We start from the raw sequence: 16,976 nt of genomic DNA on the forward strand, positions 1-16,976 counted from the left end.
TCACCTCCTGTTTACTTCGATTCTACGCGAGCGAAAGTGCAAAAAAACATTTACTTCCGGTTGCGAAGCAAATTCGCATCTTTGCATTCGAAATGCAATTCACTTTGGTCGAAAATGGCCTTGGCAGGCAATGGCGCCTGTATTTTCGCATGTGTGACCGTGCCCTTATCGTTCCTCTTAACATGCACACCACCTTAAATATGGAGGCTACTTTACTTGAAGAAAAACGAAGTCTCTGCAACTTAAAGGATTTAAAGAACAAAATCCAGTTTTTCCTTCCATTGTAGTCGCAGGTAGCATGATCTGAAAAGACGACTTGGACTTGCAAAAAAATGACTTGTGAGCATCTCTGCACACTTGAATAAACTTCATTTTGGTAAGGACATGCAGCCTGCCTGGACTTGAGCGGAAATCGACACTTAACTACGGCTTTGAGAGCACTTTATTTGCATTTGCCCATCACGTGAATGATGTAACTTGCAAGCTAGGATCACTGATTCGCCAAACCTGCTTGCTTGCAATAGCAACGAGTAACAAAGATGCTTAGGGGAAATGTATCGTAGTAAAAGTACACATTTTATTTAGGAAAAGTAGTGGAATAATAGTGAAAGTTTACAGAAATATAAAAACTCAAGTAAAGTACAGCTGCTCCCAAAAAATAATAAAGTACTGTAACAAAGTATTATTACTTTGTTACATTACACCACTGAATATAGCACCTTGTTGTTCAATATAAAGTGAATTGAGCCCGAGTTGTGTGATTAAGGCCAAACTCAACCATTATAAGATTAACCTTTTCCAGAAAAATGTCTTCATGGAACAGTTTCCAAGTTGCTCATCCTCCTCCTCCATGAATAATGAAGCCGTTTATCCTCTCTAATGTCACCGTTTGGCTTCAACACACACATATTTGTCTTCGATTTGAAGATGCAGATGTTTCTGAGGAAAGAGTCCACATCAGAGAGTAAGACAATGTTGGATATTTTATTAAAAAGTAAAATTAGACATCAGTCGGTGGTCCTCCCCAATCATTGTCTAGTCACAAGGTTTTACACATGGCAGTGATGTCCGACCGCTCAACGCAAATAAAACAGGGAGAACGGCGGTCTTCGTCCATAGCCTTTATTGGAAATTCTTTACATGTGAATCCTCCTAACCTGCCCAAACCCAGCTTTAGAGACTATAAATATATATATAAAAAAAGGTGTAAAAGACTTTTTTTGCAGTTCCTCCAAAGAACAAAGAAAGCATTTACAGTCGGATCTCAACTTGAGAAGGGCAGTCGCCTTTTGTTTGTTCGCTGAAATGTCAAACAATTGTCAGAAGCAAAGCCGAATTTAAACAAAACTAATAGAGGGGAGGGGAAAACAATGAGTGGCCAAATGAAATCAGTAAGAGTGATGATAACAGTACTAGAAAAACACAGGAGAACAGCACAGCACAGTACAGAAAGAAGAGGGCAAACCATCACTGCCTTATATATGTGTACATATACATCGCTGGCCACAAACTACAGAAACCTCTGCACATTCAAAAGGTTTTTAAGTTGCGTCTGTGTAGAAGTTATTACAAAGTTGGAGAGCCAAAATACACCAACACTATGAAGCTCCCCCTGTCCTCTGATGACCAGTGAGAGTCACAGAGTTACTGGTCAACTGCTGGAGTAGAGCACCACCTGGTGGCTGCACCAGGACATACAGGGAAACCTTCATTCACCTCTCACATACGGTTGTGTCACTAAATCCATTTAAATGAGCGACTTTGTTACAAAATGTACAAGTGATTATATCTGCTGCGACAATGAAAAGTAAAACAACTCTGACATGTTCTCTGCATCGACTAGGAGAGCCCTGGTTTAATCAAACCTTGTCGTTTATTGGATGTGATTAAGAACAAGTTATCATTTACAATACCAAATAAAATGTGCAAAAAATATCAAATATTCAAAAATGCCCATTTTCTTAACAAATTTGTTGTTTTAAACACTGTTTACAAATGCACATAATTTTTTAATAAAGTCTGGTCCTGCAGCTGCTGGCATAGTAGGTGCAAACTGACAGAGCGTTGAGGTACCGGTTCTTTTTAAAGTGGCGGGCCACTACAGAGGAGGAAAGGCTGGTCAGCTCGACACGCCCGGAACGAGACGCAGGTTTTTTAAAACATCCTGGCACCAAAGAGCTGAGATGAAACGTGTGTTTTAGCACTAAAGTGATGCAACTACATGTGTTGACCCGGCTTTTGACGATAAATCTGCACCTGGGTTAAAAAAAGAGAAACACTAGAACTAGTGAGAATCCTATCATGTTTATCTAAAGACTTGACCAAAGGTGTCAAGATGCTCAGTAAGTGAGAGCGATTTACAGGTGACAGGAAAAATTCATATCAACCTTCAGCGCTGTTTTTTTAAGCAAAGAAAGATTTCCCAGAGGGTTTCGGCTACATGGACACCATCTCTTCAACGGACAACAATAAGTCAAATGTGAGGTTGTCGACGGAAATTCAAATCAAAGAGTCTTAAGAGCTACGAGGACCCATCCATTATCTCAAATGTCTCTTTTTTCTTGGTTGGGGGAAAAAAAACATCAATATTAAACATGTTACAAATATAAATCAGTTTTCTTTCGTTTTTCAAAATATGAACAGAAAATCATTAACACAAAAAAGTCCTTCTGAGGATTAAGTCCCGCTGGCTGTGAGGAGGAGGAGGAGGAGGAGACAAAGGAGGGCTCTTGGGACAGAAATTTTAAAGCAAAGAGACAACAAAATAAAAAATAAGCACCCTGGACTTCATGAGCGTTTCTGTCTCTTGGAATGTCGCTGCTGCTGCTGCTGCTGCTGCTGGCTGGACCGCTCCTCGTCGCTGCTCGCCCCCCCAGTTTCGCCCCGGCCCCCCCGCTGACGAGTTTTCCGTGTGTCCCGCTCGCCATCGCTATCCGGCTCCCTGTAATCCTTCCTGCTTGTAGTGGCAGAGGTCCGCTTACTTCTCCTCCTGCCATCATCATCATCCTCATCGTCGTCGTCCTCCTCCTCCTCCTCGCTCTCCTCTACCCTCCGTCCTCGAACATTTCTTGTTTTCTTCCTGTTCGATTTGTCATTCTGCATCTTCTTCTTCGGTTCCTCCTCCTCTTCTTTCTCCTCCTCCTCTTCTTCACCCTCTTCATCCTCTTCCTCCTCTTCCTCAGACGTTACAGGGGCTTGGCTGACGCGTTTGCGTGAGCGCCGGCGGAGGTAGCTGAGGCCGGGCAGCAGCTTTTGGAGCAGCTCGGTGAAGGACTGCTCCGTCTTGACCATGCAGGAGAGCACAATGCTGCCCTGCTGGTTGTACTCCTCCGCGTTGGAGAACACCAGCTTCAGGTCTTCCATGAAATCCTGAGCGTGGCGGTACGAGCCCTGGCTGAACTTTCCCAGCATCGTCTGGAAGTCCATGGGCTGGGAGATGATGTCCAGGTAGTCCTCTGCCTCATCCGGGGACACAGGCTCCCTGTGAGAGGAGTAGAGCGTGAGATGAGGGCCACACTAGACTACAGATTAATATCAGAATAATTCATGGTGTCTAAAGTCATTCGGGTAGTGGAATATGTTGATTTACTACGGCAAACTCAGTGTAAAGGCCGTTAAACACAGGGGCGTTTTTTGTCATGAATACTTTCACACAAAATACGAATATTAAACAACAATAAAAAGCAACATCATTTTTTTCCATGCAAGGTCGTTTTTTTTTGTTTTTTTACATTTTATTCATTTATTTTGTTGTTGTGTTGTTTTTTTTGTCACGCTCCCGGTGTGTAAAGGCCTTAAACTAGAAAAATAATTTATGATGTATTCATGGGTCTGAAGAGACCAACACCTGTAACATATCTCTCAAGTATAATCTGGTAATATTGTTTCAGACTAAATAACATATTGAGAGTTTAATTCAGTAGATTTTAATCAGTGACTCTCTTCTTAATGATATACTGTACATTTTGAATGTACTGGTGTCATGATTATAAGAACTTCTGTCACCCAAAGAGACCATATTGGACTTCTACCGTTATTATTCAAATATCCTTTGCTCACCTGAACGGCCAGCTGTAGCGGAATTTCATCAATTTCTTGAGGATTTCCTCGCAGCGCTCCAGCTCCAGCGCCTGCCTTCGCACTCCTGATTGGGAACTCTGTCGAACCTGCAGACACAGAAACAATTAGAACAAAACTGATTTATTCTGTGCTCTCAATGGAAATGCCTGTAGGTTTCTGAAATACAGAAAAACTCTTGCCTCACATGTTTTCAGTGTATTCTTTAATTCCTCTAAGAAGTAAGATGTAGCTTCTGTGTGTGAGTGTGCTGGTGGTTTCTTACTAGTTCATCGATGTCTGCAGGGCTGCTGGGGCCAGTCCTCTGCTTGCTGCTCTGACTACTTGAAGACGACGGCTTCTTGGATTTACTTTTTGAACTTTTCGGCCGGGACGAAGACTGCTTGTTTTTCTTCCTTGGTCTCACTGTAAAAAAATAATGAGAGGTGATCAGGACGAGAAGAAAAGGTCAACGGCAGGTTAAAAAAAGCAACCCCTGTGGAAACACTAACATTTTTGTAAGCCCTAAAAAGGCAGCAGAAATGTTGCCATGTGTAACCAAAATGAACTGTTTGTCACCTCACACAGCCTGCAGATAGGGAATTATTGTAATGAGGTTATTGTTTGAAAGGAATGTTTAATTAACCATTAATGCTAAATTGGTTGTCATATTGTTATTTTAATTAATATCAAACCAATCCCAGTGTGCTGTGGACTATCAAAGTCTCGCACTAGAACTGAGAAAAATAATCCGATCATCTCTCGAACTATTCCGCATCGATGCATGAAAATTCTTGCATCGTTATCGTTGACATGCAGGCTTGAACTGACAGAGGGGATCATCCTGCCACATACTGTGAGTGAAGCCAGAGTGAGATGAGGCTTCAAAGCTAAAGGTCCAGCCCTGAGCTGTGCTACATGACAACACACAGACAATAGGGACGACAGCGAGAGGACGGGGGCCCAAATTCCCCGTCAGCATTCCTCTCATTCCCAACCTCCAGCCCCAAGGACCAACTACAATCTGTTACTTCATTTATTTGTTGTATTCTCTTTTGGTTTTGTGCCATAGTTTTTAATACAAAATGTAATGTATTGATTACGTAAAAATCTGGAGTTGGTACACAGAAATCAAAAGAGACTGGAACATTAATATTAACCCCAAAGGTGTACCATCAACAAGCTGATTTTGTGAAACCTGGACTTTTTGTTCCTCTCCCTGATACTCACAGCTGTGACCCATGGCTGTGTAGTCATTCTCTTCCTCATCCTCTTCTTCTTCCTCAGACTCCTCCTCTTCAGACTCCTCCTCGTCCTCTTCTTCATCTGTGTCTTGGTTGTAGTTCCTGCGACAGAGAGGTTGCCAATCAAAAATCTCAACAGGATTTACAAAGACAGAACATGGCCTGTCGTCAGAAACGTAGCAGGATTTACTGGAGGTTTTATTAAATTAAGAAAAATAATCCCACACATTGGGTTTATATTAATGTGTCAAATTCTATTGTCAGTCTCTTTCATTTTCCTTCAATTAAAATGTCCTTTTAAAAACAACAGTTTACATGGACAATGAAGGACAGTGACAGAGTGTGCGGCGGACCGTTACCTTGAGCGGGAGCCTCGTCTGGCCACGGTGGGCTGGCAGGCCGGGCACAGCCACTCTCCGGTAGGAATGCGGTACAGAGCCGGTCGTAGACAGAACAGGTGGAAGGCCTTGTTGCACTCATCACAGAGAATTAGTTTCTCATCGTCACCTGGAAGAGATCAATATATATCATATATTCTTTTTTATATTCATTTTTCTCCCTGTCTTCACTCCCTGAAAAGGCCAACAAACTTCTCTTTTATCTGTGCAAGTTTGTATCTTCATCTTATCACTACACGTTCACCTGTTGGCCTGCGGAGCTGCTGGCTCTGTATGTAGACCTGCCTGACACTACTAGTCTGTTCTGCTCTGAGCCTGCTGCCCTGTCTGGATCTGGATCTGGACCTGGGTCTAGACTCCATCAGCGTCAGCACAGATGGGCTCTGCCTGAGCACTAGACAGGGAGCAGAAGGGGAGTAGTGGGGCACGGCTTCACTCAAACTGAAACTCAATAATCCTGCACACCTATTAGTTAGGACTGTTTCTTTGTGAGGAAAAACAGAAGAAAGGAGCCAGCTGTGGTGGTGTAGTTTCTTTGTTTTTTGAACAAAGAAAGCGATATTACAACAAAAGTATTTCTATGTCAATAAAGGCATAACGCTCATAACGCTCTCGCTGGCTGCAAATAACCTGTGATGCACATTTTATTTACAGCTAATTCCTCTCTGAGACCAAATGAGTGAAACTGCTATTACCTTTCCTGCGACAGACTTTGCAGCGAGCGTTCTCGGCAGACATGTCCCACTTGATGCAAGCGTCCAACATTCCCAGCAGGACATGCATTCGGGAGAAGGTCTGGGCCTCTCGGATAGCGGTCTTCCACTTCTCTACCGCCGTCGCTACCTAAGAGGGAAAGCACAGACTTGTTTAAACTCAGAAGAACTTTACATAAAGAAGGAGTTAAAGAGTGGTAGCTCTGTCTGTGTGAGTCTTCATAGATATTTTTATGTTTTGTTTTTTTAAATACTCAACCCCAGCTAAAATTCCTATTTCAACAACATCCGGTGACTTTTTGATTACTTGTGAGACACAAACTTAAAACTCCTCTTACCCTGGCCTCTTCTGCCAGTCTCTTCTCCTCGTCCACTTCTTCAGCCTTGCTGCTTTCCTCCCCTCCTTGCTTTTTTTTCTTCTTCTGCTTGGGGGCCATGAATCCCTGCAGGAACTTTTTGATCACACAGGCCTGAATGGTGATGACGACTTCACCAAAGTCTTTCAAGCTCTCTATGTCTTTCAACTGTGAACAGAGGACGAAACGGATGAATTATAATCACATGGTTTTGTGGACAACACCGACATACTACATAAGCTATAAAAAACTAAATGCCTACAGCCTGACAAGAATGAATATTCCAGGTGTTGACAGCAGGTTGCACACAATCATTTAACTCAAAAGATAAAGAATCTTCTCAGTCCTGAGTGAAAATGAATGTTAACATTTCCGGGCTACTGATATTGCATGTAGCCAGACAGATTAATCACCTGCTCTTCGATGTCTACGTTGTCATCCAGGTATCCCAGGCCTCCCTTCTGAAGTCGTGAGGCGACCTCCTGGATGTCACTGCGCAGGTAGTTGAGCAGCTCTTCGTAGCCGTCGCAGGTCCTGAGGCCCAGTTTGCCCTTCCGGGTCAGATGGACAGAGTGGAGGATGTCTTGGTACCTGATAGAGGGACGGGAGAGCTTTGTATTCAGCTTCATATTTACTCCATCACTGCTGCTGTCTTGTTAAAAACAATACTGTCTGCTCTGCCCTCTTCTTTTAAACACCATTGCTCATACCTTTTTGTAGATGCTCTGGTGGTTCTTTATTAAATGTACTTTCATTCTAAACTTTTTCATAACCTACAAGCTTGCTGCTGCTTTTAAATCCAACACAACAAAGGCTAATTTCAACATGTAGAAACAGCAACTAACAAGTAAAAGCATTAATTAAATAGCACCCATTGGATCACTCCTCCAGATCCCTTAAAGCTGGTAAAACCAGGTCATGCTTTAGCAGCGCAGTAAAACTGGATGATTACATGTTTGTTAAAGTAATTATCTCTTATAATGAGAGTGAACGCACCTGCTTTGTATCTTCGCCTTCAGTTCACTCTCTCGAACCCCCTGAGGATGAAGACTTTCCACCAGTTCCTCCAGCTCGGCTGTGCTTTCACATACAAACCTGCATGCAGAAGCAAGAAAAAAATAGGATGAATGATTGTGTAAAAAGAAAAAGGATGAAATCAATCGAGACGGGTTTATCTGCAGTCTAGCAGGCTACCCGACACGCCCACTGTCATGTAGTAGGCGTGTGATGTAGTACTGTAGACCCGCAGATGGACCTGAATCAATCAAACAAAAGAGGAGACGACAGAAACAAAGCTCTTACCAGAGGTTCTGTCCCTGGTTGGGAATTGTAGTTTCTATGCAGATGTCTGCTGCTGCTCCCTGCTGGGCTCCCTCACTAATAGCACCATCTATGCTGCCGTCATCCTTTTCAGCTCCTACAACATGAACCGTAATTAATTATCTGAGACTAAAAATTACCAATTATGTCCACACAAAGCAAAACTAAACAAGACATACACTTGAAAAAGGGTTGCACAGAAACATTTTGAAGTTGATACCAAAATTTGAGATTTTATATTCAGCCAATATTTTTAACAAAAAAAAAACATTTTGATGGGGATAATATACACTTAAGGTACTGTACCTTGTGAATCAAGAGTAGCAGCCGACTCAGCATCCTCTTCCTCTTCTACCTCGGGCTCAGCTGGTTTGTCCTCGGCTGGTTTGTCCTCAGCTGGTTTTTCCTCGGGTGGAGGCGTGAAGCTGTAGTCGATGCTTTCATGCACCCAGCCCTTCTCAATGTAGAGACCGGGAACCACATCGGAGAAGAGCCAGTATCTGAAAAAAACATCAAGCGACATGGTTATAATTTACTCAAAGAATATTCAAAGAATTCACATTTATCTGTGTTGGTGTTCGGCACTAACCTGTTGTGATTTCTGTCGGTACCCAGCGCGGCCCTGCGCGTGACAAGTCTGGCTTTGGTTATACCATCCTGAAAGGCTCTTTCTACGGCAGCCCTCTGTTTACGCATACGCTCCTCTTCAGCCTCCTTCTCCATGCGCTCTGCGGGGGAATAACAGTAACAAATAAGAGTGAGGTATACCAATGTAAGAATTATAAAGTAATTAATGATATACTGGCTTTGCTCTAAATGATATGCATTACTAAAAGATCCCAGTGGTGGAGAAACTAAGTACTGAGAGAACACTTACAACTTACATTTTTTTTTAAATAGCACATTTTGAAATGGATTAACTGCTCCACTCCCAGCTACAGCATTTACCTTTGTTCTGTCTGTCCATCTCCTCCTTCTCCTTCTTAGCCTGCATGGACATCAGCCGCCGGCTCTTCACCGAGCTGATCATGTCCTCTGGCTCCGGCTCGGGCTCCACCTTTACTTCTTTTTTGCTCTCCTTCTTAGCACTACCCTCTTTCTTTTTTTCGCCTTTGAACACAGAAGAAAAAAGAAAAAATATAAATATATTGTGTTGATATTTTATGGGTATTGTATAAGCTTTTCAGTACAGTTAAAATGAGTGGGGAATTCACAGTCTTAGACTCTCTGATCCCCGTTTACCTTTGCCCTCCATCTCCTTTTTCATCAGCTTCTCCGCCCTCTTGCGGTCATTGACCTCTTTCAGCATCGCCAGACGCTCCTTCCACACCTCAGCCGACCGTTGCTGCATTGCGTCAACGTGATCTTCAACAGAGTACGTCATGAGTATGCGGTGGCACAGCGCCACCAGCAGGCTCGTCTTCTCCTCGGGGCCCAGCTCAAACACCTCGATTGTCTCAAGCTTCTCCAAGAACTCGCTGGTTACCACATCGTCAAAGCCCCCCAAAGCCCCAGAGTCCACTGAGCCCTGGCCACTCTCCTCGCCGTGGGCGTCACATGGTCGCAGGCACAACCGTGCCAGCTCTGACACCGAGTGCATGGTGAGGGGGATCTCAGATAAGGGCATGTCGAGCTCACTGTAGCCTTCTGCCAGCTCGTCCTGCAGCAGCGTCTGAAGCAGCACCACCAGCACGCGGTTCAGGTAGAGGAAGCCGGACCGCTCGCCGGCCAGCGCTTCCATCAGAGCCACTGATGTGATGGGATACTGGTCATCCGGCATCAGTAGCCCTGCGTAGCAGTGAAGGAAGTCCACAACCATAGCCACATCACCAAACAGGGTGTTGGGCAACCCCTCGGGCATGTCTACGAGCTTGAACGTCGGCAGGGCCTTGCCACCTTCGATCTCCTGGTCCTCATATCTGCGCGACTGTTCGCGGCGGACCAGCATCTCCTTCTCCCGTCTCTCCTTGGCTTTTTCGCGCAGTTTCTCTTTGACTTCCTCGCGCCTTTTCTTCATCTCTTCCTGCCTTTCCTCTTCGCTCATGGCTGCCCATCGCTTCTTCTGCTCCAGCAGCTCCCAGCGCTTCTGCACCAACTCTTTGAGCTCCTCTGGCAGCCTGTTCCGATCGTCGGGGGACAAGGTCTTTGCGGCCTTGGAGATGAGGGAGGAAAGGGAGTTCCTTTTGTCCTCTTTGCCCTTGTGCTCCTTGTAGTAACGAAGGAGGTGGAGAGCCATAGGGTGCAGTGGCTTCCCCAGTTTAGGCGTACCCAGGCCGGTACTACGGGCTCTCTTCTTAGGGCTCCCAGCAGGGGTGCTCTTAGCCAGGTGCAGCAGAGTCATCTGCTTCATCTTCGGTGTCTTAGCACCAGCTTTGAAGACGTTGAGCTTCTTATCACCGCTTTTTCCAGCTCTCTTTCCTTCTTTCTTGTCCCCGGACTTTCTGCCTGATTTTGGAGTGGAGGGAGCCGAGCCTTCTCCTTTCTTTGGCGTTCCCGAGTTCTTCACCTTGAGAGGGGAGCCGTTCATTTTCTGAAATACAGACAACATGAGCCCATTAAGCACTATCTTTTAAAGGGATACCCCATAATCATCAAGCAATACGTTAACAGAGACAGCTAACCTGCATGTGGCCCCAAATGGTCGGACTAAGGGGCATGCCTAAGGAGTCTTTCTTCCTTTTCCTTTTCCTCTCTCCCTTTTCATTTCCTGAATCCTCTCCTGGTGTGTCGGAGGTCTTAAGCCTCTTGCTGGGTTTACCATCCGGAGATAGTAAGCTCCTGCGCTTTGCGGAGGGATTCTCAGCTAAAAACTTTAGACAAACAAACAAAAAATAAACAGTGAGAGCCAAGAACAAGTGACAATCGAGTAACATGCAAAAAATAATTACCATAAGTAACTTACCTTGTGTGGATCAAGAAGAAAGTCACTGAATTTGCTTGGCAAGCTGAATTTTTTCACCAGCTCATCTTCAACCACCCACGGAGCGCTCTCTCCCATGCCCAGCCTCAGAGCGTAGTGCCTGATGAAGTAGCGCATGATCTCCTTGGTTGGAGGGCGCTCCGTTCGGTAAAGACTGTCTGTTGGGACATCACTGATCACCTATGAGACAAGTCGGTGGAGAAGATTCAGCGACAACTTCTTTCAAAAACTCAAACTCTGTGTAGACCTCAAAAGATCATGAACCAAACATTGAATTTTGAGAGACCAGTTGTGGACCAGGCTGCCAAATATCATCAATTGTAGCACAGAAAAATACAGTATACAGTCAATACGAGACCAATTCTTATTTTTGTTGACTGCTGACAACAGGATACAGACCTTATCTTCACTGATGAGCTTCACGTCGTACTTATGAGGAAGGAATTTGGGCATCACCCACTTCTTTCTCTCTTCCTTCATGGCAGTGGGAAGCTTCCTTGGTGAACGTCGTGCTCTGTCACCTGATAGGAAGTGAAACAATATCATATGAGAAAAATTTTAATTTTTTTCCCAAATATAGAGAGTGTGGTTAAAACTTAAAGTAGAAACTGGGAAAATTAAAACATATCTAAAGCAAAAGAAACTGTTATTCTAGGCCTACAAACAATAATCAAACAATTCACCACCTGTCCTGTGGTTTAACAGGGACACACTGAAAATCAATCCACAGCAATTTGGGTTTTCTACATCCTGCACAACTACAATATCTATGTGCTCCAAAACTCTGTTTGTTTATGCAGCAACTGGTACTCACTGAGACTCTCCCTCCTGTTCTCCTCCTCTCGGGGAGGAGGTTCCTTCCTCTGGTTCTCCTGACTCGCATTCTCCTTGTCGCTGGATGGAGAGTCGCAGGCGCCTTCAAGCTTCTTCTCGACCGCCTCGCCCTCTGGGTTTTCCAGGGGATGGATCTTCACCACCTTCACTTGCAAACTTTTGTCCTTCCCCACCTGAAGTGAAAAAGTATTGTGAGTATCTCTGAAGGAAGTTTTCAATTAAACACCTGCTTACCACTGAGGATGGGTGTCATTTAGGTTTTCATAAATAGTCCACAATCCATTTAAAGTGTCTAATTTGTTGTTAAAAATGCAAAATAATGTCTATGGTCCTCTATAGATAATATTTATAGAGATAATGTGTAACTGAATGGGTGAAAAATGCATCATGAGATCCAAATGCAAGATTACACAACAGCCAAGTTTTGAAATTTAAGAAGTCAAACTGACCAGGAAGTCGCACTCTTCATCCACAGCATACTTGGTGAGGATTTCCAGCCAGGCCTTTTCAACCAGTTTGTCTAAAGACACTGTGTTGTGGTGGACCATCTCCAGGACCGGCTTCTCAAACCACTTGGGATACTCCTCCTGAAGCCTGCACGCACAAAATGGTCAGCAGTTAGTTTGAAGATAAAGTGTGATATAATTTGTGTCGTGCAATCGCATCATAATGTGCTCCACTTTTTTTCAGTATAAAATGAGACAAGACATGTTTTTTTATGTCATGATGATCAGCAAACAAGGCCGTTGCCACATCAGACACAAAGAGTGTGATCATGGGTGTGATGCACTCCATTCGTGACATAATGTCTTTCCCATTGTTTGGATTTCTGAGATGCATTCGTCACCAGCGGGACCAGAGCATTATATAACAGTGCAACAAAGGGCTCAGAGTGACCAGTAGAGGGAGTAAAATACCTCGGCTGATATAATTAGACAGAGCTTAAATACAGCTTGTGATCCTGAGTGACTTGAGCTCTGGACAGCTGAGTAATGCTCTGTCCTGTCTTTGAGGTGACATCTCCTTGGGCCACATACAGTATATAGTTTGGTTCACCTTCCTCTTGCTGACAGCACATATACATACAGCATACATACACCTGGTTGGTGATAAGTGGACTGACAAAGACCAGTTGAACTATTCTACATTTTATAAGCTTATGTTCTTCCCTTTTGCAGATGAGGATAAAGGAACTCTCACCAGGCCATTGCAGATTCAAGGATGACTCAATCACACACCCTCTAAATAGAATGAGAGGAGGAGCACCAGATTTATCCAATCATTACAAAGCAGCAAGCCTTGTGACCTTCACTGGGAGAGTACGGCTCTTTCGTGACAGTTCTGAGCTGCTGTTAGAGAGGCTAATCTGCATGTTAGGGCATCTAAATAACCAGCGATGGTATGTCTATTTAGAAATTAATGGGAACCAGAGCTTAACACTGCCATCTACTGAGCTGTACCTGTATATTGTTCACAGAACATGTGGACTGTAATCAGCAGAGAGTAGGCTCTTATTTCACAAGTTGGATTGAATAGTGTACATGCACACACAAACTGGAGGTAATACTAACAGTTCAGTGACTTCTTGTTCCTCCTCCCAGGCTTCTTTGTGTGTGAGCTGACTGCTTCCAGTGCTCTTGCACGTCCAGATGCGCTCATCATACCTCTGCAAGCGTGCCTCATACTCTCTGTAGGCATTTTGTCAAGGAAATTACAATAGTCACATGTAAACAGTTCCTCCTTTTTTTAGCCATTTGCTTACGAATTACAAGAAAGACAAACAATGTCTAGGAATGTCCCCAATACCATTTTTTGGGCCCCGAAGCTTCGGGAAAGCACTGCTGCCTCACTACTGTACACACCTCTACACATAACAAACAACAACATCTGTCTGAGAATAATTTATAATAATTAATGTTGAATATGAATAATGTTGTGGGATTATTCCTTATTTCACGGGCCATTTGGGGATTTATACATTATTATTACATATATATATATAGAGAGAAATAAAACAAAGCATTTGAATACTAATTTTAAGGTAATTTGTCATGGCAACGGTCAAAGTTTATAACAACTTAGGCAGCCATTAAAAGACATTGAGCTGTTATAACTGCTTCATGAGCTCGCTGACAGTTAAGAACCGTTGACGTTCAAAGTTTTCACCTTAACAGCAAAACAAACGGGTAACGGTTAACCGTTACTTAACGTTTACACCAGAAACAAGCTGTTACTAAAAGTGCTGCTTAAAATCAATAAAACATTAAAGTTGACTGTTGTGTCCTCTCTTGGAAAACAAATGTACCAGTAGCTAAGGCTAGCTCTAAAGAGGCTAACAGCTAGCTAACTAACAGCTAACCAGCAGCTAACTAACAGCTAACCAAAAGCTAACTAACAGCTAACCAACAGCTAACTAACAGCTAACTAACCAACAGCTAACTAACAGCTAACTAACTAACAGCTAACCAACAGCTAACCAGCAGCTAACTAACAGCCAGCTAACAGCTAACTAACAGCCAGCTAACAGCTAACTAACAGCCAGCTAACAGCTAACTAACAGCTAACCAAAAGCTAACCACAAGCTAACTAACAGCTAACCAAAAGCTAACTAACAGCTAACCAACAGCTAACCAAAAGCTAATTAACAGCTAACCAAAAGCTAACTAACAGCTAACCAAAAGCTAACTAACTAACAGCTAACCAACAGCTAACCAAAAGCTAACTAACAGCTAACTAACTAACAGCTAACCAGCAGCTAACCAACAGCTAACTAACAGCCAGCTAACAGCTAACTAACAGCTATCCAACCAACAGCTAACCAGCAGCTAACTAACAGCTAACTAACCAACAGCTAGCTAACAGCTATCTGACTAACAGCTATCTAACTAACAGCCAGCTAACAGCTAACTAACAGCTATCCAACCAGCAGCTAACTAACAGCTAGGTAACCAACAGCTAGCTAACAGCTATCTGACTAACAGCTATCTAGCTAACAGCTAACCAGCAGCTAACCAACAGCCAGCTTACAGCTAACTAACAGCTAGGTAACCAACAGCTAGCTAACAGCTATCTGACTAACAGCTAACCAACAGATAACCAGCAGCTAGCTAACAGCTAACTAAAAGCTAACTAGCAGCTAGCTAACAGCTAACCAACAGCTAGCTAACAGCCAGCTAACTGATATCTAGCTAACGCTAACTCTACAGAGGCTAACAGCTAGCTAGCTAACGAGCCGGTTCCCCTCAGCCCTGTGGTGAAGAAGACGACATTGTGACATAATGGGATACCTCACGTTAGCAGAGTGCTAGCTAACCCCGCTAGCATTAGTAGCTGACAGCGGGGTCGTGAGAGATGAGAGTGAAAGGACGTCTTTTAGCTCTTTTATTCTCTGTATTTCACTAAAACGTGGGAATTGTTCTATGTTGCCACAAAAATCATCATTTCAATAGCTTAGCGAAATATAGCCAGCTAGCTAACTAGCTAACTTAGCTATCAGCCAGCTAGCAAGCTGGTCATCACTGTACACTGTGTACATGTGGTAAACATTAAATAAATAAGGGGGAAATGACAGGTAACATCAAAACATATGCATGTTAAACTATCTCTACAGTCATGTGACCATGTGAGCATCACATTTAGCCAGGTAGACATTTATACAAAAGCATGCCGGCTTGAGACCTGAGCAGCAGCATCATCATGTGTTATAGAAAGGATACTCTTTGTTCCTGAAGGCCTCCTTGCTGTGCTCGATGATGTAGACCTCCTCTTCTCCCGGGCCTGGTGGCTCGGCTAGCGGCTTAGCCAGTGGGTAAGGTTTCCGGCCTAAAAGCGGTGCCATTTCACACAATAATCCACACAGATGACACGCAGTGAGTGAGTGCCAGCAGTACAGCCAAATCTTTCTAGTACAAGTATGATATGTCCCGTAGCATGTACGCAAAGTGTCCCCGGAATATGCTCTACCGCCGGCAGGCCCCGGCACTCAACGTGTAGCAGCTAGAAATGCTAACTCGTTGCAAAACAATAACAGAGCGCTTCTTTTCTTCAGCAGCCGCCTCATCGCATCCTTCTTCTCTCCTCTAGCAGCGGTGCCATTCTTGGGTTTTTACGCAATGTTTTGGATGTAAAACAGGTTGTTGTTGACTTGTCAATCAGGTGTAGTTAGTAAACTTTTAGCTCCTTAGGATGAAAATGAAAGGACAGTGGAATAAAAACTCGCGGGTGAGCAGGAGGTTTCTGGGCGCGTTGTACAATCCTTCCCAAGTCTTTTATAAACTAGGCCTGTTCTTCTTTGATCAATTGTATCCGCTGTTTGATCACATTCCTGGTTTTGAGCAATGTAAAAACAGGTTGCCGGACTTGTCAATCGGTGTAGTTAGTCAACTTTTAGCTCCTCCGGATGAAAATGAAAAGACACTGGAATAAAAACTCGCGGGTAACAGAAGCAAAGAGCTGAGTTCAAGCAGGAGGCGCGTTGTACAATCCTCAAGTCTTTTACAAACTATGCCTCTTCTTCTTTGATTAACTCTATCCGCTGTTGATCACACTGTCCGAGCTTCTTGTTATCAGATGATAGTATTAGCAAAAGTAACCTGGATCAATCAAGAGGTTAATTCCTTGTCGAAATGGCGGGAGATTCTAGTAACACCGGCACTATTTCCCACCACCCCTCGCTGAAACTCGCGTTTCCCCGGCAGCAAGCGGCGTCGCAAGCAAGGCCCGCCTCCTCTCGACGCTGATTGGCTCCCTCGGTTAAGCGCCTTCGTCGAATTGTTCTGATACGGTCTCTCATTGGCTGATACGGCCTGTCTATTGTAAACTACTTCAAATAAGCCACGCCCATATCTGAATATAAATGAGAGGCTAGAGGTCAGCTGATGACAATAAAAGACTATATAATCTATTCATATAAAAACATATTTCAACATTTTTGATAATGTATTTGTTGATGTGGCATTCCTTCCTCTTTGAAATATCGAATTAATTTCTGAATCCATTGTCTGGGCTCCATTTTGAACAAGTCTGATTAAACAATAGGCCCTGCCTTCATAATAATCATGAGTTAATGCCACAAGATATTATGGTGAATGCATATGGTAGATGGCATAGTGCCAGTCAACTGTTTGTGTCCTCTG

At 43.7% G+C, this 16,976-nt stretch overlaps 1 protein-coding gene across 2 annotated transcripts; it reads right to left on the reverse strand.

Annotated features, from left to right (window-relative positions):
* Nucleotides 1-970: 970 nt before the first annotated feature.
* baz1b (bromodomain adjacent to zinc finger domain, 1B) lies at nucleotides 971-16,525 on the reverse strand. 2 transcript variants are annotated; one of them, XM_074641785.1, is made up of 22 exons: nucleotides 15,558-16,525; nucleotides 13,413-13,529; nucleotides 12,291-12,435; nucleotides 11,822-12,014; nucleotides 11,407-11,528; nucleotides 10,990-11,187; nucleotides 10,709-10,897; nucleotides 9,330-10,617; nucleotides 9,036-9,197; nucleotides 8,677-8,815; nucleotides 8,394-8,587; nucleotides 8,070-8,184; nucleotides 7,764-7,862; nucleotides 7,181-7,358; nucleotides 6,750-6,935; nucleotides 6,394-6,541; nucleotides 5,943-6,092; nucleotides 5,660-5,807; nucleotides 5,287-5,402; nucleotides 4,343-4,482; nucleotides 4,060-4,166; nucleotides 1,855-3,481 (listed from the first exon to the last, which is right to left on the reverse strand). In XM_074641785.1, exons 1-22 carry the CDS (start codon nucleotides 15,677-15,679, stop codon nucleotides 2,788-2,790), a joined length of 4,950 nt encoding a protein of 1,649 aa, XP_074497886.1. In that variant the 5' UTR covers nucleotides 15,680-16,525; the 3' UTR covers nucleotides 1,855-2,787. The 2 variants fall into 2 exon arrangements, with proteins under 2 accessions (XP_074497887.1, XP_074497886.1); XM_074641786.1 differs by lacking the exon at nucleotides 5,943-6,092 and having other exon boundaries at nucleotides 971-3,481.
* Nucleotides 16,526-16,976: the final 451 nt, after the last annotated feature.

The sequence above is a fragment of the Sebastes fasciatus genome, chromosome 7, assembly GCF_043250625.1.
Source record: "Sebastes fasciatus isolate fSebFas1 chromosome 7, fSebFas1.pri, whole genome shotgun sequence".
Lineage (NCBI taxonomy): Eukaryota > Metazoa > Chordata > Actinopteri > Perciformes > Sebastidae > Sebastes > Sebastes fasciatus.